Here is a 27165-nt window from a genome sequence, read left to right as displayed (position 1 = left end):
TTGGTCTCCTCGGGTGTGAGGTTTTCGGCCATGGACGTTTCCATTGCTGGTTTCCTCCAGTGTGAGGCTTTCGGCCATGGATGTCTTCAATGTTGGTCTCCTGCCGTGTGCGGCTTTCGGCCATGGACATCTCCATCGTTGGTCTCCTCCAGTGTGAGGCTTTCGGCCATGGATATCTCTATCACTGAACTCCTCCGGTTTGAGCCTTCTGGCCATGGATGTCTCCATCGCTGGTCTCCTCCGGTGTGAGGCTTTCGGCCATGGATGTCTCCATCGCTGGTCTCCTCCAGTGTGATGCTTTCGGCCATGGATGTATCCATCGCTGGACTCCTCCGGTGTGAGGCTTCCGGCCATGGATGTCTCCATCGTTGGTCTCCTCCGGTGTGAGGCTTTCGGCCATGGATGTCTCCATCGCTGGACTCCTCCGGTGTGAGGCTTTCGGTCATGGATGTCTCCATTGCTGGACTCCTCCGGTGTGAGGCTTCTGGCTATGGATGTATCCATCACTGGTCTCCTCTGGTGTGAGGCTTCCGGCCATGGATGTCTCCATCGTTGGTCTTCTCCAGTGTGAGGTTTTCGGCCATGGGTGTCTCCATCGCTGGTCTCCTCCGGTGTGAGGTTTCCGGCCATGGATGTACGCATCGTTTGTCTCCTCCGGTGTGAGGCTTTCGGCCATGGATGTCTCCATCGCTGGACTCCTCCGGTGTGAGGCTTTCGGTCATGGATGTCTCCATCGCTGGACTCCTCCGGTGTGAGGCTTCTGGCTATGGATGTATCCATCACTGGTCTCCTCTGGTGTGAGGCTTCCGGCCATGGATGTCTCCATCGTTGGTCTTCTCCAGTGTGAGGTTTTCGGCCATGGATGTCTCCATCGCTGGTCTCCTCCGATGTGAGGCTTTCGACCATGATGTCTCCATTGTTGGTCTCCTCCGATGTGAGGCTTTCGACCATGATGTCTCCATTGTTGGTCTCCTCCGATGTGAGGCTTTCGGCATTTACTGTGAAGACTTCAGTTGTTTCTTGTTTGCTTGTTTACTGATGGAAAAACTTGGGTCTCAGAAAATGGAGAAGCAAGCCAAATATTCTTTTTTTACAAAGATCACCATTTTTTAATTTAAGTTTGGTAAACATAAAAGCCTCAAAACCAATGGTGGAATGCCTTTATTTTTCACCAGTTTGACCCACAGATTTTTTTTTTCCCCTTGCTTTTCAGTACATTCTATGTTAAAAAGAATGGTGCCATTCAAAAGTACAACTCGTTCCGCAAAAAAACAGCTTTTGTACAGCTATGTCGATAGACGAGTTAAAAAGTTATGGGTCTTGGAAGTGAAAAAAAACGAAAGCACAATTTAAAATCACCCGGTCCTTATGGGTTAATGGTTCTAAGACTTTACTGACCCAACAAGAATGAATCCTAATTGGGCAAAACAGTATGTCTTGAAAACTGCTCCATGGTCAACACCAGGTTTGGTAGAGGTCAGCCTTCAAAGTTCCCTTGGTACCATGGAAGGTGTGGACTGTGGACTGCTCTTCTACAATGTGACCAGAGACAGAAATCCTACTGACCTCTATTTTATTGGGATTGTAAGAATCAGGTAATTTCGCGTATAGTTTGGGGTAACTAAGTCAGAGATAGAATGGTTGGACCTCAATACCTAGAAAGATCTTCAATTTTGGGGTGGCATATGTCTAATAATAAAAGCCATAGGTTTGGCCAAAAAGTTAAAACAGGAGAGCATCACCAACATCCAGAGGTAAGCCATGGGGTGTAAGGGGATGACAGGGGACCGGGGCTCCTAGACTGGACCTCAGACTAGGGGGACCCTAGCTATCCCTAACCCCAGAGATACCTCTAATGTTGAGGATATCTGTGCCACCTTCCCCTTCCCCTGCTACTGACCAGCCCTGATCTAATACCCCCTCCGCCCAAACCTGGCAGAAGTGATAAGGCCACAGAAATAGACAAGCAGGGGAAACCAAATCTCTATCTCTTGGCACACATATATACACATACACACACACACACACACACAGGTATAAAAAAAAGAGCTTAGGAGGAAAATAAGAGCAGGGAGGAAACAACAAGACAATGGGAGAACTCCACAACAACTCCACGCACAAAGAAATACAACCACGAGCAGGACAGGGATACAACAGCACCCGGACCGGTTTAGCAAAAGCTATAGTCGGCATGTGAAGACAGGCTCCATCATCTTAAATAGGCGAGAAGTAACTGGTCTCTCACAACATTTGATCCAAGAGGTAACAATCAGGCTAGCAGAAATTAACTCGTCCAAGCCCAATCACTAATGAGAACATAGCTGGTTGTTGCCTGAGCCTCTTCGTGCAACTCAGAAGCACCAGAGAAGGCATAGTATGGAGTGTCAGACTCTGCAGTGTGAACACCGTCAGATGCCGCCATGACAGTCGGCGAGTTTAGAGTCAAACACCGTGTGACAACGTGCTTGTGGCAGAAGAAGATAGTTCATAGAAAGCAGTGAGAATTTCTCCTTCCCGACAGGACACTCTTGAGTCACACTCCATTTGTGCAACCTAGATGTGCCACTGGGCGAACCGGGTTGGTGAGAAGTACTGGGGGTTTGCTGGTGTCTAGGAGCTTCCAGAAGACTTTGATGTCCCAGGAGCCCTGGAGGTCTAAATCTTTGCTAGGTGCTTCCGGGACTTTTCCTGGAGAGCTGCCAAGTACCAGTAAGAGTGAAGAGAAAAAATGGGGAAGATTATGATTGAGAAGATGCAATCAAGAGACAGAATGTTCAGAGGAACCACGTGATCAACTAGTGGAAACCCTAACGCCATCATTCTACACACATCAGATAAAAGCTGGTTATACGTTTTTATTTTGGGGTGTCCGAACAACCAACTAATGCCTTGGACCTTCCCGTAATTTACTGACATGGTGTTATAGGCAGAAGTATCTAGAATAAATTTCAATACTCCATCCTTTTGTTCTGTAGGAGATAAAACCCCACCAGAAATGTCTGGCAGCGACTTAGTCTTTTCTCTCCTTTAAAAACACATGCACTTTTGGCCCAGCAGAGCGATTCTGTGTATGGGAAATAGGGAACGACACCTACTGGCCGAACAACTATTCACCAACAAGTATCAAAGGTGTATGGGTAGCTTTAGGCTATTACTACTTATTTCTAGCCCTAACCCTATAGTTCTAACTCTAACCCTACTCCTAACCCTAGCTCTAACCTTATTCTTATTCCTAGCCATAGCTTTAACCCTAATCCTAGCCCTGACCTTATTCATAACCCTATACCTAGCCCTAACCCTAGTCCTAGCCTAACTGTAGTCCTAAACCTAACATTTCTCTTCCTAGCCCTAACCTTATTCCTAACCCTAGCCATAGCCCTAACCTTAGTCTTAAGCTTAATCCTAACTCTAGACTTAACCCTAGTCCTAACCTTATTCCTAGTCCTAGCCCTAACCTTATTCATAACCCTAGCCGTAGACCTAACCCTACTTCTAGCCCTAGCCCTAAGCTTAATTGTACCGCCCCTGCAGCAGTCGGACTGCTCAGATCCGGGGTTGCCGTGGCTCGAGGGTCTCCGGACATGGGGGCTTGGGGACACTCGAAAATGAAAGGGCGCTATTTACAGGGCATTAATGCTCGTGACGCTACCCATGGTTCGTGGTAAGGGGAGTACTGCCGCTGCCGATGAGAGTACCCCGGGGAAGATGGAGTGGGGCAGCCAGATGACATTCCCTCCACGGGTAAGGTAGGCCCCAGGACTCTGGATGATGGAGGTGTAGGGAAGCGTGGTGCAGGCCAGGCGGGGAGATTCAGGGGAGAGCAGCGTACTCACTCAGTCCGTATGGATGTTGGTGCGACCATTAAGCAGACTCTGACACAGAAGTAAACCAAGTCTCTGGGTGCCGCTGCCGCTTCAGGGGGAGCTCGTCCGGGAATCCGTCCCCGTGGGTATTGCTAATGGTTCTGGACCTGCCTCCATGCACTAGTTTAGAGTGTTCTGAGTGGCCCCTCAGCCTGAAGCTTTCGGGGTCCCGCTCCCTACGGTTAGTTAGAGGAGCTGTGCTCTCAATGGCTGACACTTGGGATCTCAGTGGGCCGCAAAAGCCATATCCCCCTCGTTGTGTTAATGCCTTCGATCTCTGAGCTCTTGGGGAAAGTTCATAAAGAGACTATCCTCCACAGGTTAATTATCAGGTTGCGTGAAGCTACTCCCTGATTTAGGGTCCAGTACCTCGCCATGCTCAGTACCGGTTCGGTTACTAGATATTCCGGTGCTGACCGTTCTCCCAAACTAAGTGTGGCACCCCTCTCCAATACCCTGCGACCGGTTCTCTGACTCCTCCGGTCCCAGGCCACCATCTGCGACCTAGCCAATGTCTCCCAGGGAGCGCTAACTCCCTCCAGCTCCTCACTCTCTGAGGGCTACCACTCAACTGACTCAGCCCCTCCCACCAGCCTGTCTGACCCCTAGGTGGGTGGCCCTGTTCCAGCTAGACCACCCACTGGTGTGCCTGACAGGGTGTGGTGTGAGGTGTGGCTAGGATTTGAATGCTGATGGAGCAATACCAAAAGTTAGGATCCTAGAACCATGGGGGGTTGAGCTGTGTACCAAAAGATAAAAGAGTGCAGTACCCTGTGACACCCTGACTAGTTCAGGGGCGTCACATAATCATAACTATAGACTTAACCCTAGTCCTAGCCTTAAATTTATTCCCAATCTTAGCCATAGCCTTAACCCTAGTCCTAGCCCTAATCTTATTCCCATTCCTATCCATAGTCCTAGCTTAACTGTAGTCCTAACCCTAACATTATTTCTATCCATAGCCCTAACCTTCTTCCTAACCCTAGCCATAGCCCTAACCTTAGTCCTAACCATAGACTTAACCCTAGTCCTAGCCCTAACCTTATTCCTAGTCCTAGCCCTAACCTTATTCATAACTCTATACCTAGCCCTAACCCTAGTCTTAGCCTAATTGTAGTCCTAACTCTAAAATTATTTCCATCCCTAGCCCTAACCTTATTCCTAACCCTAGCTGTAGCCCTAACCTTAGTCCTAGCCCTAACTGTAGTCCTATCCCTAGCCCTAACCCTACTCCTAACCCTAGCCTTAAGCTTAATCGTAACTATAGACTTAACCCTAGTCCTAGCATTAACCTTTTTCCCAATCCTAGCCATAGCCTTAACCCTAGTCCTTGCCCTAATCTTATTCCCAATCCTAGCTATAGCCCTAACCCTAGTCCTAGCCTAACTGTAGCCCTAACATTATTCCTTTCCCTAACCATAGCCCATACACTAGTCCTAATGTGGGGCCCCTGCGGCCTCACTTAAGGTGCAGTATTCATCTTGGATGTGGAGGAGGTCGTCCCCGGTAACAACCACAACCAATACATAACACTGGAGGTTCTGTCACGGGGACTGGGCTAGGGTAGATGCTGGGGTAGCCATCACGAGGTATGGGACCTCATGCACACTAGTCAGGAACCCGGGAGGCGGGGCACCCCCAGGGGGAAGTTAAGAGCCATCCAACACAGAATAGGCGGTCTGCACTGGACAGTGTCCGTGTGAGGTCACACTTAGGAGGAGCAGCAGACAATGAACAGTTCGGGGCCTGTGGTGTGGAGCTGGAGGCTCGACCTGGGTTCTTAGGAAAAGAAGGGGGATCCCAGGGTTCGCGGGGAGTGCAGCAGGCACCCGTGACCCGTTCCACGGCCCAGGAGCTGGGGTGGAGGGAGACCATTGAAAGGAGACTAACAGAAGGGACAGTCGGTCACGACCTCCGAAGTATCCGGGATCGGCTGAGGCCCATCACAGCTTGGATCGGCACTTTCCAACGGCTGCATGTGTGAGCTGTGAGTAAAGAGACCTTGAACTGCACCGCTTGTGTCGTCCCGTTACTGCCGGCGCTCACGCCATCGCGCCCCCAGCTTGTCACTAATGTTCTTTAAGGTCAAAGCCAAGTGCGGTGTTATGCAATGACTCAGGAGAAAGTTGACATCTTGGATCTGAAGGGAAGAATCTTCCGATTGTTGTTTTACCTTAAGAAAACATTTGACTATAAATAATCTCTTATCTTTCACCTTTGACTGTAGAGAGGCCGAAATTGTGTACCATAAAAGTCATAAAAACAGTACACATTACAGACTAATCAGTGAAGTAGATATTGACTAGTGCGGCGTTACCAAGGGGTTAATTCACCTACGCATATTGGGGTACTCTTGGTCAATCCCTTAAAGGTGATGCCCAATTTTGAAGGAAATTCAGCTAGCCATAGAGTGTCTTTGTAAGCCTCAGAATCTGCTTAAAGGGTTTGTCCAAAGTCCAAAGTAATTTCCCCCCAATATCCCTATTTATTTAATCTAAACTAATATAATTGAATTCAAATTCCCTCTCGTTCCTTTAGTACATTATATAACTGCTTTTCGATTTCTTTCTTCACTTCCTTTCTCATGACGCTTCATTTGAAAATTACCAGTGCATGCTGGGATACTAAAACAAAGCGTCATCAGGGACAGAGGCACGGGTCACTTCCACATCTCTGCCCCTCCCTGAAATGAAGCATCATCAGTGACATCTGTTTCAGGGTCTGTACTAGTTCATGCGTGCTCCCTGTCCATGCACAGATATGTGACAGAGTCACCCCTATGACTGAAACATTGTTCCAGCCTCTTTCTGGCCTTATTCTGGCATCGTTCTGGCATTATTCCAGCCTCTTTGTGGCATGGTTCCGGCCTTATTCCAACCTCATTCTGGTATATTTCTGGCCTTGTTACGGCCTCGTTCTAGCATCTTTCTGGCCAGCTTCGTACTCGCTTCGTTCCAGTTTCTTTTTGGCCTTTCTGACCTCATTTCGGCTTTGTTCTGGCCTCTTCTAGCATCTTTCTGGCCTTATTCCAACATCATTCTGGTCTCGTTCCAGTCTCCTTCCGGCTTCTTTCTGGCCTCGTTCCACCCTCATTCTGGCCTCTTTGGAGCCTTGTTCAGGCCTTATTTTGGCCTCCTTCTGGCCTCTTGTTGGTCTGCCTCGTACTGGCTTCATTACGTTTTCTTTTTGGCCTCTCTGCCCTCATTCTGGCCTCTTCTAGCATCTTTCTGGCCTTATTCCAACCTCATTCTGGCCTCGTTCCAGCCTCATTCTAACCTCTTTCGAGCTTCGGTTAGGCCTTATTTTGGCGTCGTTCTGGCCTCTTGTTGGTCAGCCTCGTACTGGCTTAGTTCTGATTTCTTGTTGGCCTCTCTGGCCTCATTCCACCTCATTCTGGCCTCATTCTAGTCTCATTCTGGACTCTTTCCAGCCTCGTTCCAGCCTAGTTCTGGCCTCATTCTGGCCTCGTTTTAGCCTAGTTCTGACCTTGTTCTGTTGGGGGAGACCTCTCGGTCTCTCAGGGTCACGGAGGTGGATTTCAAATCAGAACTGCGCAGATGTATATGAATCAGGAAAATGACCACACAGAGAAACGTGTCTCTATTTGGGAGAAGTGGATGCCTTCTGCCAGTGTATTCAAAAGCATAACATTTTATACAGCTTTTTGGACAGTCCTGTAAAACAACATTCCTTTAAGGCATTCAGGTGTGTCTGGGAAGAGAGGAAAGTCTATTCAAGAATATTGCTTAATCATGAGTCTAACCGGTTTTCCAAGACTGGAAGAAGACATTGAAGAATGTCACTTTACTTATTTATGAGACTGCAAACTCATTACTTAGCCCTAAGCATAGTTGGTTTACGTTTACAATCCTTGCAACATTTCATTCAGGTATATGTAAAAAGCAATACATAAAACATAGAAAATACAGATTAATCTTATTATAATATAATATCATACTGGACAAACGATTCATAGCCTAGGCCTTCACAGTCCCCCCTTAATAAGATTATCTGTCTACTTACTCCGTGAGGGCTACCCAGAGACTACAGTGTCTTATAGATATGGTATATAGGTGCGTGCTATCACGCTCTTTCCTAGCATCTTCCCCTCAGTTCCCACAGAGGGGATCCGGGCCCCATGGTGCCCTTCTATAACAACCTGCTAAGTTTGACTTTGGGTTGTTGAGCTTTGATGGTAACCATTGTGTCAGATTTGGAGGGGGCTACTGGTGTATGTAATACTGAAGAGAAGGTTGCCATGGCTATAGCCTCGTTTGTCCCCTTATTACAAATCTTCTTACAGCAAGGCAAAATACAGTAAACAATAATTATAGCAAAAAACAACACTAGAAGGGTTATAATCCCTATATGAATTAGTATCCCTTTCAGAGAGGTCATCCAACTAAACCAGTCACCCCAAGGATTGGTTACCCCTGAATTTTCTTTCAATTCTTTAGATAGGGAATTTAATTGTTTCAGGGCCTGGGTAACCTTACCATTTGGGCCTGTTTCATCTGGGACATAAGTACAACAGGCCTCTCCTATCATTGCACAGACACCTCCTTTTTCTGCTAATAGCATATCCAGAGCCATCCGGTTCTGGTTGGCCAGCAGAGTAGTCTGACCCAACTGAGTAGCTAACCCAGTTAAGGAGTTCCTGAAGTAATTAACAAATCTCTGTTGATTATAATAGAGATAATTGATCCATGCAACATTTTTATTCACAGTAATAATGGGAAGGACTTAAATCCTGCTGCTACTTCATCTCTGGCCTTATTCTCATCTGGGACCCCCCTTGGGACTCCAATTACATCAATATATACATGGGGGTCTTCCAATAGGTCATTGTTTGACACAGTTCTACGGGGCCTGGTTCTACCTTGGTTACTTGTTCTTATCTGCTCAAGGGTAACTCCATGATTTACAGGGCTTATTAGGAGCGGCATTAACACTTTCATTAGGGCACATTATCCTGACCAAGGAAGTTTGAGTCTAGATCTTATCTTGAGGTTAGCACATAACAAAACAACATTTGCTACACGTTGTCTGTGGTCTTTTCCAGATGTTAAATGAGAAGGAGGATACTTGGTTGGTGCTAGTCCTGTCCAGGGCCAACTCGTGAACCTTGGTGATCTGCTCTTGATAAAGATCCAAAGCGTGATGAGGCTTCATGTGAACAGTTTGAGGCGTTGACTCAGAGAAGCCTTCTGAGATAATGGGTGGAATGGCAGCCACTCTCTGCTTCAGTTGTTTTAGGTCCATTGGTTTCTGAGGCGAAGATGTCAACTCACGTGTCACTGCCAGTGCTCAGCAGACTAGGCCGGGGAGACATCAGCCTGATGGGATGGGCTCTCCCAAAACTTTTCCCAGGATTAGAGGGTTAACAGCTGGCATTTTGTATTAAGGCAAATCAACGAATATATTTATATATGTGTTAGAAGAAAACAAAAGCATTCATAAATATGTATATTAGGCTACATCGACTAAACTACGTATAGGGGGTCTGTGAAATGGCTGAATTAAGTATTTCAGGTTACTCAATTCTTATGGTGCCAGTCCCCCCTAAAGACTTATTTCTGCCATTTCCGAATACTAAGGGTACTGTGTTCCCTTAGGAAGAGAGGGAAAGAGATCTGTTGGGAAAACCTGCCTGACTGAACGTTGAGGCATGGGCGGAGAGGGGAAAGGGTTTTCTTCACCGGTTTGAGACTAAAGACTCCTAGACGAGTCTTCACCCTTTGTAGTTGGACTTTCCCATGTCTCAAGGTTCTCTAAGTCCTCTCTTCTACGTATTTTGGCAATGATGGTCTGACACTGTACAGGTCTTTTAAAAAGGATAAATACAAGCAAGACGCTCAGTGTAGCTTCGGTGGGCCGACCCTTCTGCAATGCGACATGTGAATCCATGTTGCCCTGCCGTCGTGCTTATTGACATGTCTGTGGCTGGATGGCTCATTCTCGCTTGTCCTTTTAGGATCAATCAGTCCCCTGACTGAAGACCACGTGCTCCTGACACTGATTTAAAATCTGGAATTGGAGAATACACCTGTTTATCACACTATTTAGTCAATCATATAAAAAAAAATTGTACATGCCTGAGATAAACCAAAAAATATCTTACAAATAGACCTGTTTATCACGAAAAGAAGTTTCCACCTTTCTATAAAAATATACACTTTCTTTACTTCTGTAAACCCATTTTTTACATACCACCTTCATCATGTGCTTTTCAGCAATAACGTCGCTTTCTGCACTGGAATGCCTCTGACCAAACCTGGAAAGAAATTTACACAACACGCACAAACTCACATAAACCTACTCATGGTAGATGTATATGACTAATCTGCAATCACCGGAGCAGTAGAGCGGATGAGGGGAGTGTTTCTACGAGGTCTTTTTAGTTTCTCTACTTTGTATTAAGCACAGGTCTTACAAGACTTGGTGTGTCTGGTCACCTGGGTACTGAGCACTGGTGCCGCCCATATCTTGTCCACCACCACACTTATAATGATCTTTGTCACATGTGTTCATGGGTTACCTGGGCCATTATTGAGTAGAGCACTCATGGCAGAGAAAGCTTACCGCCCTTTATCCACAGACCTTCCTCAGTCAGCTGACTCCCTGCGTCTCACACTCCGTTCCTTGCTGAATCACTTGTTTCTGTAGGGATTTAAAAACACAAGTAGTGACCAATGTCACGGACGTGACAGGAGCCACCAAGGTACTGGTCTGCATTGGTAAAGGACTCTCAACTCTAGGCCCATTCACTGCTTCTTTGCTGTCTGCACCTGTGCGAGAGCCTCCACCTGGGCTCATATGCACTCTACGGTCTTTATAGGGTTTTCAGGTCATACTAGAAAAGATCTGCTGCCTATAGCCACATTTGACTATGTTACCCCTTTCCGCTCTACGAACTACAGCAATCGCAAATCTTCATCTCGTTCTCCTATTCCGATGGGAGAGGAGTGGTTCGATTTTTATTACCTCATGTTGTATAACCTCAGCATATCCAGTGCAAAATCAACCAGCATCTTGGTATCTGGATCCATCTACGAAAAAACTTAAAATCTGCATTAGCAATGGGCTCATCTGAGACATGTTCAAAATCTGACAATTCTTGTTACAGCAGAGCAATCATGAGATATATGTCTGTCTGCTGTATCCTCCTTACAGATACAAATATAAAGAAAACTTAATAGACAAACTCAATTGATTAACAAATTAAAAACTTAAAAATAGGTCTTTCCCGCCTTTTTGAATCCATTATCCAAAGCATAATTAGATTCAAAAAGTGTGTGTCACGGGAGCTCTACATTTAGGCACAAAAGTCACATTGTATAGATCATACCTAACAGGGAACACCATAAATATGTTATGTGTAGCCTTATAATGGAAAACGATTTCAATGACTTTTCAACCTTTGCTTGAAACACAGAAATCTGCATTACAATCTTTCTATAAAAAGAAAACAGATTATTCAATACATTATATATCAAACACAGAATGCCATAAATCATCCACCGTAAACCAAATTATTATAATTATTAATAAATTAGATTATTAATAAAGATAATTAACTAATTGTGCACAGCCTGACCTCTATGCTCCAATATCTGCCAATAAATCTAAACATGTCCACAATTCAATTTATTCTGTTTAGATAGAATCAGTAAAATAAAACACTATTGTCAATTACTTTTTCCAATATAATTTACAATGCATTGCTAAAGTAGAGAAAAGTCTCCTTTTTTTTATAGCAAACAATAGGACTACCCCCCCTGTAAGTTGAAACTTTAGTTGTTTGACCCACAAACTGGAAATACCTGTATTTTGGGTCCACACCCTGAAGCCAATAGCAAACAGGGCTTGTCTTCCCCTTGTTGGGTTAAAAATCTATCTACTCCTTTATTTATTTCTTTTTAAAAAAAAAAAACCAAAAAAAAAACCATGCAACTCTCAAAATTCACCCATCCTATCCACAACAGGAATACATCCGTTTTCATTTTTTCTTCTTATCTTCCATCATATCTGTTTCAAAGGTACGTTTATTTAAGGCTACTTTCACACATCAGTTTTTTGCCATCAGGTACAATCCGGAAAAAAAAGGATAAAACGGATCCGGTATCGCATCCGGTTTATCCCCATAGACTTGCATTGTAACCGGATTGTACCTGATGGCTTTGCGGTGCATCCGTTTTTTTCCGGATGCGGCAAAATAATTAAATCCGGCGGCCGGATACAACGTATCATGTAACGTTTTTTTGGCCCTTAAAAAAACCGCATTCTGCCGGATCCGGCGCAATGCGGCATTGTATACAATGGGTGTCTATGCATGCCGGATCCGGCGCAATGCGGTTTAAACCGGATGCGGTGACCGCATCCGGTTTGGTAAACAGAGCATGCGCAAATTTTTTTTTTTCATCATCACAAAACTTATAAAAGGATCCAGCACATTCTACACACCTCCTGCCGTTGGTTCCTGACTTCAACTTCTGCTGTCCTCCAGTCCAGTGCTCCAGGGAAGAGGTAATGTCCACAGTACTGTCCACAGATCACTGATGTGAGCTGCGTACATGTACTTAGACATTGTTTTTGCTTTTTTTACAGGTGCAGTGTTGCGGGCAAAGTTTGTTCAAGCCATTTGCAGTGCCAGTTTGTTTCGGTGCCAGTCTTGAATTGTTGTGGCGGAGAGTGTCCCTGAGGTAATGTCCACAGTACTGTCCACAGATCACTGATGTGAGCTGCGTACATGTACTTAGACATTGTTTTTGCTTTTTTTACAGGTGCAGTGTTGCGGGCAAAGTTTGTTCAAGCCATTTGCAGTGCCAGTTTGTTTCGGTGCCAGTCTTGAAGTGTTGTGGCGGAGAGTGTCCCTGAGGTAATGTCCACAGTACTGTCCACAGATCACTGATGTGAGCTGCGTACATGTACTTAGACATTGTTTTTGCTTTTTTTACAGGTGCAGTGTTGCGGGCAAAGTTTGTTCAAGCCATTTGCAGTGCCAGTTTGTTTCGGTGCCAGTCTTGAAGTGTTGTGGCGGAGAGTGTCCCTGAGGTAATGTCCACAGTACTGTCCACAGATCACTGATGTGAGCTGCGTACATGTACTTAGACATTGTTTTTGCTTTTTTTACAGGTGCAGTGTTGCGGGCAAAGTTTGTTCAAGCCATTTGCAGTGCGAGGCCTGTTATAGAAAAAGATATGTCGTCTTCTGGTAGCCCGCCCTCCGGTTCACAAACTGAGGTATATATTTTTTTTTGGGGTTTTTTTTTAAAAAAAAAAACAAAATTTTTTTAAATAAACGACATTTACACAGGTGGCCGAAACATCACAGGAGATGCTGCCAGAAGATGACGGAAGGGGTGGAGAAATACAAGGAGCGGGCGGTCAGAGTGTAAGTTTCATACAGGAATTGTTTACCACAGCACACCAAACACATAAGTAAATAACGGTTTTTTTTTTCCTTCACTAAAGGCTTCAACTTCTAGGGCTCACGATAGAGCTCCCCCAAGACCGTCCCAGGGTCGTCGTCGAGGTGGCGGTGGTCTTAGTGTAAGTTTTTTTTTTTATTTTTTTTTTTTTTTTTTCATATCTGTGTGAATTTAGGTATAATTTTTTTTTTAATTTCTTTTTTGTTTCTTTGAACAGGCATCACAGCGTGCTCCCGATTCTGACGGTGAGGAGGCCGGATTTATCAACATCGACCTCCTCATCGATGAAGTTAGAGAGAGGGAGCCGCTGTGGAACATGGCTGACCGCCGCCACGCTGATTCGATCGTAACCCGTCGACTCTGGGACGAGGTATGCCACGCAGCGGTAGAAGGTTGGGGGGAGCTCAATTCTCGTGGCCAGAAGAAACAGCGTAAGTATTCACAGTTCAGTAGGTTATGCTGCATGATGTAATGTGTTGTATACTAACCACTTTGTGCTTTCCACTTTCAGGTGACAAACTTCAGAAGCGGTGGCGGTCTATCAGGGATCGCTTCAAAAAGGAGTTGAATCAAGAGATGCAGGCCCCGAGTGGATCCGGAGGACGCAGATCGAAGTACCGTTACTTTAGAGCGTTGTCGTTCCTCCGGACAACTATGGTGTGCAGAAGGTAAATATTCCACACAATATGTACAAAGTATAATATTTTATGTCTGTTTTTTTTTGCCTTTTTTTTTTTATTCAGTGGCACTGTATAGCAATTAAATTAATTATTGTTTTGTTTTTCCTCTTTTTACCAGCACCGTCTGCAGCACTCAGGAGCCTGCATCGAACCCGACAGGAGCGATCCCTGAACAGTCCGCCACTGGGGAACACAGGCACAGACCCCACCCATCTGAACCTTCCCTTCCATCGACATCTGTCCCATCCACCTGCGCTGGAGCTTCCCGTGAGACTTCATTACCTGAAGCTGCTGGTGATGAGATAGCTTTTCCCCTACCCCACCCCTCTGACACTGCTGCCCTCAGTAGAACACCTTTGGGTTCTGGGCGTCAGCGTCATAGGGGTCAGGAAAAGAGCTATGCGCCCGAGTTCTTGCATCTAAATGCAGCCTTCCAGAACGCCATTCAATTATTAGCCGAACAAAATCGTTCATCTTTTAGCTTCATAAATGCCAATATGGAAAAAAATACGCACGAATTGTGCACGCGTCTGGACAGGCTGCATTTAGATGCAAGTAAATCACCCAATCATTGTTTTTTTCAAGCCGTACTAGAGCGCATGGAAAAGCTATCTCCTGACCAGCAGATGCATGTAATGCAAGCCACACGGCAGGCTCTGGCGCAGGTTTCCTCCCAACCACCTCCACCCACCCCTCCTCCAGCACCTGCCCCCCCTCCAGCCATTGTCCCTACTCCCCCTACTGCCCAGTACCAGCCTGCTGCCCAGTACCAGCCTGCTGCCCAGTACCAGCCTGCTGACCAGTACCAGCCTGCAGCCCAGTACCAGCTCCCAACCACATCTGCCCCTACACTTCCTACCCACTACCACATCTCGCCTTCCACACCCATCATGACCCCAACTCAAGCCACTAATTCACCCGCCACCTCTTCTGTCTCCCAATCCCTCCACTCCACCCCTCAATCCTTACCAAATCCCATCCCATCTCCTGGTTTCCCTCTTGGTTTCTCAACCACACCTTCACCTTCTGTTACTTCCCCACCACCACCACCAACACCACTTTCCACCCTCAATACTCCAACTGTGCGTGTGTTCCCACCTGTCAGCCCCTCCAGTACTATCTCCACCCCAAGCCCAAGATATACCAATTTATAATTTATTTATGTAATAAAAATAAAAGTTTTTTGTTGAAAAGTATTTATTTGTTCTTGTTTTTTTTGGGGGGTAATATTATTTTGCAAGTTAAGTTAATAATAAAGGTAATACAAAAACATAACATGTTGTAATTTGACGGTGTAAAAATTACAAATTTTTAAAGCGAGTGAAAGATTAAAATTAACAAGGTTAACAAGATATTTTTTAATTTATTTTTAACTATGTTTATTTGTTATAAAACTAAACAAAAATCTTATACCATTTGATCTTGCCAATCTACTCTACCTTCTGGGGACACAAAATAGTCAGCATATTTGTCACGGATTGTTGAACAGGCAACACTACTCCTAAATCCAGGACTGGTGTAGTCAGTCAAAGAGGTGGATTCCAAACTCTGGTCATCCAAGGACAAAGGTTCCTTTGTTAAAACAAAATTGTGCAGTACCACACATGCTTTCACTATTTCATCAACAGTTTCAATGTTTAAATTAATGGCTGTTAACAACACTCGCCATTTGCTGGTTAGTATCCCAAAGGAGCATTCCACCATTCTTCTGGCTCTGGATAATCTGTAATTATATATTTTTTGTGTTTGCGTCAATCCACGGCTTGCATATGGCTTCAACAGATGTTGGGAGAGTTGAAAGGCTTCGTCGGCCACAAAAACAAAGGGCATTGGGGGCTCACATGTGCCAGGAAGAGGTCTTGCAGGAGGGAAATCAAAAGTATTCCCATAGATTCGCCGCCCCATTGGGGACATTTTAAAGACCTGAGAGTCATTGGATCTCCCATATGCGCCAATGTCCACTGAGATAAATTTGTAGTCCGCATCCGTTATTGCCATTAGGACAATTGAGAAATACTTTTTATAATTGTAGTATTCTGACCCCGAAGCAGCAGGTTTCACAATTCTTATATGTTTGCCGTCCACTGAGCCAAGGCAATTTGGAAACTGACAAATGTTATAGTATTGTTCAGCAATTGCAAGCCATCTGTCCCTGGTGGGCTGGGGGATGAAATCCTCATGGAGGCAATCCCACAAGGCTTGGCAAGTGTCTCTAATGATTCCCGAGATGGTGGAAATTCCTAGTCGAAACTGGTAGTGGAGGGACGAAAGCGACTCTCCAGTTGCAAGGAATCTGTAAAGGAAAGACAATAATTATAAAAAAATAATAGCAAACACATTACAGTTAAAAGTCAATTTACAGGAGGATACAGTTCGAAAAAAAAAAACTTACCTAAGCGTAACCAGCAAACGCTCCTCGGGTGTTATAGAGAACCGGCTGTAGGTGTCCGTTTTACGGATGTTGTCCGCAACAAGGCCAAGGAGGACGTCAAAATTATTCACTGCCATCCGGACATAGCTTGTGAATTTTTCATGGTTTCCACGGAGCTCCAGGTATAGGGTTGAAAACACCCCACGTGTCAGTCTCTGGGCAGTCAGGGGATGGATCCAAAAGCGTCGATGTCGCTGACGCCTCAGTCGCTGTCGCTCCTTTTCTCTGACGATGATAGCCAAGCGATTTGCCTCAAATATAAAATCTGCAGCGATCTTTGTGTAATTTGCAAGAATAGCATCCATGGTTTCTGCTTGCCTCTGTCTTCATTCTGTCATATATGCTTCAAAATACTGTATATATACTATATTTTCCCAATAGCCAATCAGAATACGGAACTCGTTAATTGTTTGTTTAGTGTTTAAAAAACGGATCCGTCAAAAAACGGACATAACGGATGCAAAACGGATGCAAACCGGACCCACCGGATCCGTTTTTTTCCGGATCCGTTCACAACGGATCCGCTTAAAACCGGATCCGGTGGGTCCGGTTTGATCCGGTTTGCACAACAAAACCGGAAACGTTGGATACGGCAAAAAAAAGGACTGTACCTGAATACAGAAAACTGATGTGTGAAAGTAGCCTAAGTTTTTTTTTTCCTCTTAGTTTATTGCTTACTAATTAATAAGGCATTCCCCCTATGACTGTGCTGACTCAATCCAACCTGCACACTGGATATATCGTAAATGTCTTCCACTGCCATCTCCAGCACAACCACTCATTCATTCATTCATTCATTCATTCATATTAAATCTTTCAGTATTATAAACTTTTACTAACAGCTTTAATTTAATATTTTCAATATAGTAATGGATGTTAACATTTTGATCCCTGAGGCTCACATTGCAAATACTCATTAAATCCAATTTCCTACTAACCTGACACTCTCTTTATGACTGACCCAAGTCCCAAATATTACTTTATATATATTTAACCATGATCTTAGTCTAATTATAGATAAAACACCTTTTTTTCTGTCGGAGTATGTAGTAGTCCACCCAATCTGTTGTTTAAACATTTACACATTACATGGTCTTCACACATCCCCCTCTCACTTCTTTTGTAATAACCATGCCTCAACCACCATGTGCTTCATCCACCATTTTTAGATCTGACCTAAAATAGCACATGATTTATCATAGTATTGCGGCCTAGAGTCTCCACATCCACAACAAAGTTCACTCTCATCCGGATTTTTCCAGTGACAGCTAGAACAGGCCCATACCACACCATCGCCATTTTTGGTCGCTCACGAGGTACATTTTTATTATATACATAACTCAAAATTCTGTCTTTCTTTTCCCTTTCCCCTTCTACCCAATTCTCTCTATATAGACACTATATAGACTTTTAGAAACCCTTCCCCATGCATTGTTTTTCAAAACACCTTTTTTTTTTTTTTTTTTCAGTGTACTAATCTAGCAAAGTTCTCTGCAACAATATACATTGCTGGGGAATTTTGAGACCTTACAATAGATAACACAGTTCGTATATACTGTACACTAATATCCATGAAAGAAAGGAAAATCAAAATATTAATGAAATACTGGCATTCTGTATCTCAAGAAATCTAATTCTCCATAATACACGTCTCTGTTGGATCTATTTTTTCTAAATGGATATAATACCTTCCAACATTATTGGGGTAAGTCTTTATGAATTTTTAGATTAGCTAACACGGTGCAAAAATATGTATTTACCTGCCCCTATTCTATTTTAAGATATAATGCTGCCACACTTTTACAACACCAATTATTCAAAATTTTCACTTATTTGTACAATAAGGGGTCGACACTTCAGGGACTCAAAGTAACAAATTTTGTACTTGTAAACTCTCTATTCTCACCAGGCTATCCAACATATTCCTCTGATTCTTCCTGAATCGTCTGACCACCTTGTAAAACCATTTGCTGGGCAACTTCCCCCAGCATGATGTAAATTTGAATTAGCTGGGTTAACATACACCCCTGTCTCCTGCACCTTCTTCTTCTATTTCAACCTATCCTTCTGACTGCAACATCTGCGCTACACTTTACCAAACACCTGTGCATCTTCCCACAATCCTTTATCTTTCAACTTCACTTTCTTTCCCTTCAGCGCCGCATTCCATGTGACGGCTATAGCCATCCGCTCCTAGGCAAACCTAACACCTTAGAAATCTCTGAGGCATGGCGCACAACTTTCTTTTCCTCTCTGTCTGTCACTAGTTCTATAACATTCTGCAAACCTTCTCAACTTTCTTTTTCTCCACCTAAGCATTGTTGCTGTCTTGACGGCAGTTGGATTACACTAATTCAAGACTATATGGTGCACGCTACAGTCCGGCCGGCACTGGGGCGTTCCACCCTTACTCTAGCTCCCTCAGCTAAGTAAAAACAAAGGTGTCCCGTGAAAGGAGGAGGACGTACAAAAATGTCACATACAAGAATGTCCCGCCCTCCGGACTTGGTCAGTTGTACCAATTTATTGTTCTAATCCCTATCTTCGATCACGGGTATCCCCCCCGTATCCTCAAACTACGGATCGGGTCAGTCTATCCAGCTATATCCAACTGCTGCCGTCTTACTCCCTACAATCCATCCTCCGGATCCCTTGTGACAATTGAAATCCACACCACAGGGTAGGATTCGAGCTACTGGGCCCCCAGCGGGCATCACCACCGAGTCACTATCGGTTACCTTTAACTCCGATGGGGACACAAGGCCTGTCACCCCCTCCTCTCCAAAAACAACCTTGTCGGCAGTGAATACACAGTATGTAACACTTACCGGGGCTGTTGGTTGATCAGGCCTGTTGGAGCGGAGGGAGGTCCTGGTCCGTGACGTCCAAGGTATCGGGGTGTCCAGGTATCGGGGTGCTCCTTATGGGGGCCCCACGTTGGGCGCCAAACTGTTGGGGGAGACCTCCCGGTCTCTCAGGGTCACGGAGGTGGATTTCAAATCAGAACTGCGCAGATGTATATGAATCAGGAAAATGACCACACAGAGAAACGTGTCTCTATTTGGGAGAAGTGGATGCCTTCTGCCAGTGTATTCAAAAGCATAACATTTTATACAGCTTTTTGGACAGTCCTGTAAAACAACATTCCTTTAAGGCATTCAGGTGTGTCTGGGAAGAGAGGAAAGTCTATTCAAGAATATTGCTTAATCATGAGTCTAACCGGTTTTCCAAGACTGGAAGAAGACATTGAAGAATGTCACTTTACTTATTTATGAGACTGCAAACTCATTACTTAGCCCTAAGCATAGTTGGTTTACGTTTACAATCCTTGCAACATTTCATTCAGGTATATGTAAAAAGCAATACATAAAACATCGAAAATACAGATTAATCTTATTATAATATAATATCATACTGGACAAACGATTCATAGCCTAGGCCTTCACAGTTCTAGTCACATTCTGGCATAGTTCCAGCCTTGTTCTAGCCTTATTTTGGCTTCATCCTGGCCTCATTCTGGCCTCTTCTAGTGTGTCGCCCAGGGATAGGGGGTACTCAGATCCGGGCCAAGGGGTCACTTCTGAGGGTATCACGGTGGCGTGACCCGGTCTGTTATCCCAGGCACCTCAACAAAAGTGTGATTATATACAGGGGAGATTTTGGTAGTCTATGTTCCGTGATGCCACCCACGGGTTGTGGTGAAGATGGACACCACCGCTGCGGTTATGGGGGTACCCGGGGACCGATAGTGATGCAGCGAGATGTTAACCCCTCCGTGGGTAGGGATGGTGGCCCCGGGACCCGTTGGGCTTTGTAATGCAGGGAGATGGGCGGCCGTCTGAGAGCTGCGTGCCCGGTTGGACCGGGGGATGTTGTTACTCACAGTTCGCTTTGCAAGAAAACTCACACAGAGTCAGGGATTAACCAGAAATTGCCGTTGTCCGTAGCCTTTGGTACGGAGGGTGTTCGGATCCCACACCCAGTACAGCAGGGCCCTTTCTCTCTCTGTCCACTACTATAGGAAGCCTCAACTCCTCGGCTTGGAACGGGGAGCCCACACCCCAGCGACGATCCGGAGCCTGATTATTATGCCGGCGGGCCACTGCCCTGCCCCGGCCACCTTGGCTCCTTCCCGCACTCCTGGAGTTTGCTCCACACTCCACAGCAGTCGGGAACTCCCACACCCCAGCCTGCTCTGCTCCCTCTCCCCTCACACTCTGCACCAGCCCCTCCTCTGCTGCTCAGTTTAGCTCTCACACTGGGGGGGAGGGGTGTGTCTGTAGAACTGTACCAGTGTGGGATCAAATTACCAAGGAGGATTAGATGTATCTGTGACTACCTGGTTGTATACCTACGCATATTGGGGTACTCTTGGTCAATCCCTTAAAGGTGATGCCCAATTTTGAAGGAAATTCAGCTAGCCATAGAGTGTCTTTGTAAGCCTCAGAATCTGCTTAAAGGGTTTGTCCAAAGTCCAAAGTAATTTCCCCCCAATATCCCTATTTATTTAATCTAAACTAATATAATTGAATTCAAATTCCCTCTCGTTCCTTTAGTACATTAAATAACTGCTTTTCGATTTCTTTCTTCACTTCCTTTCTCATGACGCTTCATTTGAAAATTACCAGTGCATGCTGGGATACTAAAACAAAGCGTCATCAGGGACAGAGGCACGGGTCACTTCCACATCCACTGCCCCTCCCTGAAATAAAGCGTCATCAGGGACATCTGTTTCAGGGTCTGTACTAGTTCATGCGTGCTCCCTGTCCATGCACAGAGATGTGACAGAGTCACCCCTATGACTGAAACATTGTTCCAGCCTCTTTCTGGCCTTATTCTGCCATCGTTCTGGCATTATTCCAGCCTCTTTGTGGCATGGTTCCGGCCTTATTCCAACCTCATTCTGGTATATTTCTGGCCTTGTTACGGCCTCGTTCAAGCATCTTTCTGGCCAGCTTCGTACTCGCTTCGTTCCAGTTTTTTTGGCCTTTCTGACCTCATTTCAGCTTTGTTCTGGCCTCTTCTAGCATCTTTCTGGCCTTATTCCAACATCATTCTGGTCTCGTTCCAGTCTCCTTCCGGCTTCTTTCTGGCCTCGTTTCACCCTCATTCTGGCCTCTTTGGAGCCTTGTTCAGGCCTTATTTTGGCCTCCTTCTGGCCTCTTGTTGGTCTGCCTCGTACTGGCTTCGTTACGTTTTCTTTTTGGCCTCTCTGCCCTCATTCTGGCCTCTTCTAGCGTCTTTCTGGCCTTATTCCAACCTCATTCTGGCCTCGTTCCAGTCTCATTCTAACCTCTTTCGAGCTTCGGTTAGGCCTTATTTTGGCGTTGTTCTGGCCTCTTGTTGGTCAGCCTCGTACTGGCTTAGTTCGGATTTCTTGTTGGCCTCTCTGGCCTCATTCCACCTCATTCTGGCCTCATTCTAGTCTCATTCTGGACTCTTTCCAGCCTCGTTCCAGCCTAGTTCTGGCCTCATTCTGGCCTCGTTTCAGCCTAGTTCTGACCTTGTTCTAGTCACATTCTGGCGTAGTTTCAGCCTTGTTCTAGCCTTATTCTGGCTTCATCCTGGCCTCATTCTGGCCTCTTCTAGTGTGTCGCCCAGGGATAGGGGGTACTCAGATCCGGGCCAAGGGGTCACTTCTGAGGGTATCACGGTGGCGTGACCCGGTCTGTTATCCCAGGCACCTCAACAAAAGTGTGATTATATACAGGGGAGATTTTGGTAGTCTATGTTCCGTGATGCCACCCACGGGTTGTGGTGAAGATGTACACCACCGCTGCGGTTATGGGGGTACCCGGGGACCGATAGTGATGCAGCGAGATGTTAACCCCTCCGTGGGTAGGGATGGTGGCCCCGGGACCCGTTGGGCTTTGTAATGCAGGGAGATGGGCGGCCGTCTGAGAGCTGCGTGCCCGGTTGGACCGGGGGATGTTGTTACTCACAGTTCGCTTTGCAAGAAAACTCACACAGAGTCAGGGATTAACCAGAAATTGCCGTTGTCCGTAGCCTTTGGTACGGAGGGTGTTCGGATCCCACACCCGGTACAGCAGGGCCCTTTCTCTCTCTGTCCACTACTATAGGAAGCCTCAACTCCTCGGCTTGGAACGGGGAGCCCACACCCCAGCGACGATCCGGAGCCTGATTACTATGCCGGCGGGCCACTACCCTGCCCCGGCCACCTTGGCTCCTTCCCGCACTCCTGGAGCTTGCTTCACACTCCACAGCAGTCGGGAACTCCCACACCCCAGCCTGCTCTGCTCCCTCTCCCCTCACACTCTGCCCCAGCCCCTCTGCTGCTCAGTTTAGCTTCTACACTGGGGGGGAGGGGTGTGTCTGTAGAACTGTACCAGTGTGGGACCAAATTACCAAGGAGGATTAGATGTATCTGTGACTCCCTGGTTTTGCCAGGGCGTCACACTAGCATCTTTCTGGCTTTATTCCAACCTCATGCTGGCCTCATTCCGGCCTCTTTCTGACCTCATTCCAGCCTTATTCTTACCTCTTTCGAGCTTCGTTTAGGCCTTTTTTTGGCGTCGTTCTAGTCTCTTGTTGGTCAGCCTCATTCTGGCTTTGTTCTGCTTTCTTTTTGGCCTCTCTGGCCTCATTCCACCTCAGTCTGGCCTCATTCTAGCCTCATACTGAACACTTTCCAGCCTCATTTCGGTCTTGTTCTGGCCTCGTCCTGGCCCCTCTCTGCCCTAGTTCCAGGATAGTTCTGGCCTCATTCTGGCTTCTTTCCAACCTTGTTCTGACCTTGTTCTAGTCACATTCTGGCCTAGTTCCGGCCTTGTTCTAGCCTTTTTCTGGCTTCATCCTGGCCTCATTCTGGCCTCTTTTGGCCTCGTTCTAACCTTGTAATGGCCTCTTTCTGGCCCCTCTTTGGCCTCTTTCCAGCCTAGTTCTGACCTTGTTCTAGTCTCATTCTGGCCTTGTTCTGGCCTCATTATGTCTTCGTTCAGGCCTCATTCTGGCCTCTTTTGGCCTTGTTCTGGCCTCGTTCTAACCTTGTAATGGCCTCTTTCTGGCTCTCATAGACCTGAATTGAGAGCTTGTGACCATTACCTCTCACTTCTGGCCAGTCAGAACCTACAGTCACTAGATGGCGCCACAGGTCCGGAACGGAGTCGGTAAAATGTGAAAACCCTGGCAGCTGAGTATACTCTAATACAGGGGCCGGGGACTTAAATTAGAAGCACCATTCCAGTGTTGAAAAAAAAAAGCATTGTATAAATAAAGCTACCGCCAACCTTTGAGCCGGCCATGTTGTACCCGCACACTTGTGTCTGATCCTTCTCCGCCTCCATCCGCTGATGACGTCTAATTGGTAACATATGGAGTGAACTCTGCGCCGGATTACAGCACAAACTCAAGACCTGCTACTCCAACACTATGCTTATTATTTGGCCAGTGTATGGCGGTATTATATGAACACAGTAATACTTTTCTTTCAGCATGGTTTTATGATGTTTTTCTCTGTATAGTTTTCGTCTAGTTACGAACCTGATATTATTTGGCACATGATGTTCTTTTAATATGGGTGACATTATGTTAGCGCTTTAGTAGTTGTGTAACATAGGTCAGGGTTAATTGGACACTCTATGTCTGTATTACTGAGGCACAGTATGTCTGTATTATTTAGGGATGTGGGATATTCTTTGTTGGATATTTGGGGTGCACGTTGGTCGGGGTACGGGAACGTTTCACCACTACTTCAGTTGTGGCCACAGGTTGGAAACCAGCGGTATAAGGCCTAATGTCACTTTATTGAGGCGGGGTGGGGGCGGTATAAATATCATCTTTTATCTGTGGTGGCGATAACTTTGTTCCCTCAGAGATATCTGCGTTATCATTTAGAACAACGTATTTCAAGGATTTTTGTGTCTCTGTAAACATAACAATCTTATCACAGCGCATCCTTGACCATGTCGTCTTGATAGGAGGTTTATTTTTCCAGTGTAAAGGCTTTGTTTATAAGATGTCTGCATGAGCGTGACGGTGACATTGTGATGACCGGTAGTGACCCGCCACGTCCCCAATCACCTATGGTATAGCCGAAGGATGAATGTACACATTGTATGGTGATGCATTGTATGGCGTTTTATCTAGGCACTGTATGATACTACTACTTGTGCAAGGTTTGGTAGCATTATTTGAAAATGTTGGCATGTGTGTGTGTATTGCATGGTGCGGTATGTTATATGGCAGTGGGAAACACTGATAGTCGAGCAAAGTATAGTGTTATTATTTGGTGAGATGATATGATATATTATATGACAGTATTATGTGGGATTATATGGCAGTATTAGATGTTCATATTATATGGTGGTATTATCAGGTGGTATTATATGGCAGTATTATATGGTCATATTAAATGGTGGTATTATTAGGTGGAATCATATGGCAGTATTATATGGTGATATTTTTGGGTGTTATTATCAGGTGGAATTATATGGCAGTTTTATATAGTGATATTATATAGTGATATTATCAGGTTGTTATTATATGACAGTATTATATGGTCATATTATATGGTAGTAATTATTAGGTGGTATTATATGACAGTATTATATAGTGATATTATATGATAATATTACCAAGTGGTATTATGTGGCAGTATTATATAGTAATATTGTATGGTTGCATTATCAGGTGGTATTATATGACAGTATAATGAGATTATATGGCGGTATTATCAGGTAGTATTATATGGCAGTATTATATATTTATATTATGGTGGCATTGTATGGCAGTATTGTATAGTAATATTGTAATAATAATAATAATAATAATAATAAATAATAATTATTATTCATTTATATAGCGCTATTAATGCCACAGCGCTTTACATATATGGTGGTATTATCAGGTAGTATTATATGGCAGTATTATATAGTTATATTATATGGTGGCACTGTATGGCAGTATTGTATTTTGATATATGGTGGCATTATCAGGTGGTATTATTTGACAGTATTATATGGTGAGATTATATGGTGATACTATCAGATAGTATTATATGGCAGTATTATATGGCAGTATTATATGGTGTCATTGTATGGCAGTATTGTATAGTGATATTATATGGTGGCATTATCAAGTGGTATTATTTTACAGTATTTTATAGTAAGAATATATGGTGGTATTATCAGGTAGTATTATATGGCAGTATTATATAGTTATATTATATGGTGTCATTGTATGGCAGTATTGTATAGTGATATTATATGGTGGTATTATATGACAGTATTATATGGTTAGATTATATGGTGGGATTATCAGGTAGTATTATATGGCAGTACTATATATAGTTATATTATATGGTGGCACTGTATGGTAGGCTTTTATAGTGATATTATATGACAGTATTATATGGTGATATTATATGGTGGTATTATCAGGTGAGATTATATGACAGTATTATATGGTGAGATTATATGGCGGTATTATCAGGTAGTATTATATCTGGAATTTTCCAAGGTAACAGGTTCCTTTTAATCTGTGGAGATCAGTGCAAATATCATTCCCAAAACCTGAACTCGGGGTGTACAGCGGTGGGCAGAGGGGGCACCTCAGATTCAATGATGCCTGGGGTTCAGCCCTGTACAGTGGCATTGTTATGCACATGCAGGCTATCATCACTACTATGAGATGGCGGTGTAATGTCAGCACTATAGGGCGGTATAGTTTGGCAGTGTATTTCAGTATTATTGGTAACAGTATGTTATATTTATTTATGATGAAATTTTAATTCCCTTTAATTATTTTTCCTGCAAAATTGAAGGTTTTATAAATTAAAGACTTTCTGGCGCTAATGTGCAGATCTCAGAGAGTAATAGTGAAACTTCCCCATAACCGATTAATTACACTTTATTACAGTGATAGCTTCTGAGGACGGTACTTTTATTACTACATAGAAACAATGGATGTATTCAGCTGAAATGAAAGTGACACATAAATGACTTCTATACGACCGATCGCAGCTAATGATCCTCCTGAGAACAACTGAGAGCAATCCTGCAAGATTGTATCTGTATCAGTCACTGACATCAATATCTGAGGAACATATAGACTGTAAGACAGAATATCTCCAGATAATATTAGTCAGCATTAACCTCTCCTCAATACACCGTAATGTAATATTGCTACAATCTATGCATGTAAGAATATAACTGCTATAATACTGCCCCTATGTACAAGAATATAACTACTATAATACTGCCCCTATATACAAGAATATAACTACTATAATACTGCCCCTATGTACAAGAATATAACTACTATAATACTGCCCCTATGTACAAGAATATAACTACTATAATACTGCTCCTATATACAAGAATATAACTACTATAATACTGCTCCCTATGTACAAGAATATAACTACTATAATACTGCCCCTATGTACAAGAATATAACTACTATAATACTGCCCTCTATATACAAGAATATAACTACTATAATACTGCCCTATGTACAAGAATATAACTACTATAATACTGCCCCTATGTACAAGAATATAACTACTATAATACTGCTCCTATATACAAGAATATAACTACTATAATACTGCTCCCTATGTACAAGAATATAACTACTATAATACTGCCCCTATGTACAAGAATATAACTACTATATACTGCCTTCTATGTACAAGAATATAACTACTATAATACTGCCCCTATGTACAAGAATATAACTACTATAATACTGCTCCCTATGTACAAGAATATAACTACTATAATACTGCTCCTATATACAAGA

General features: G+C 44.3%; 1 protein-coding gene and 1 long non-coding RNA gene across 3 annotated transcripts in view; both read left to right on the top strand.

Moving 5' to 3' along the window:
- The window catches only part of LOC142295917 (uncharacterized), a 109844-nt gene that overhangs the window by 10075 nt on the left and 72604 nt on the right, over nt 1–27165 (top strand). The window lies entirely within an intron of this gene.
- Nucleotides 1504–24391, top strand: LOC142295803 (uncharacterized). Its single transcript, XM_075338898.1, has 9 exons — nt 1504–1595; nt 3347–3516; nt 12999–13105; nt 13179–13256; nt 13337–13414; nt 13511–13724; nt 13805–13961; nt 14092–14775; nt 24259–24391. Exons 1-9 carry the CDS (start codon nt 1504–1506, stop codon nt 24389–24391), a joined length of 1713 nt encoding a protein of 570 aa, XP_075195013.1.

Source organism: Anomaloglossus baeobatrachus, chromosome 3 (genome assembly GCF_048569485.1).
Source record: "Anomaloglossus baeobatrachus isolate aAnoBae1 chromosome 3, aAnoBae1.hap1, whole genome shotgun sequence".
Lineage (NCBI taxonomy): Eukaryota > Metazoa > Chordata > Amphibia > Anura > Aromobatidae > Anomaloglossus > Anomaloglossus baeobatrachus.
Note: the sequence above shows the minus strand (reverse complement) of the source record. Positions and strands in the feature narration are given on the sequence as shown.

Bases quoted from the DNA above. Each gene is read 5' to 3' on its own strand.
- LOC142295803 (XM_075338898.1), top strand. From the start codon at position 1,504: ATGGAAGGTGTGGACTGTGGACTGCTCTTCTACAATGTGACCAGAGAC. The intron at 13,962-14,091 runs GTAAATATTCCA...TCTTTTTACCAG, and splicing joins ACAACTATGGTGTGCAGAAG to CACCGTCTGCAGCACTCAGG. The intron at 14,776-24,258 runs GTACCAGCCTGC...GTTATCATTTAG, and splicing joins CAGTACCAGCCTGCTGACCA to AACAACGTATTTCAAGGATT.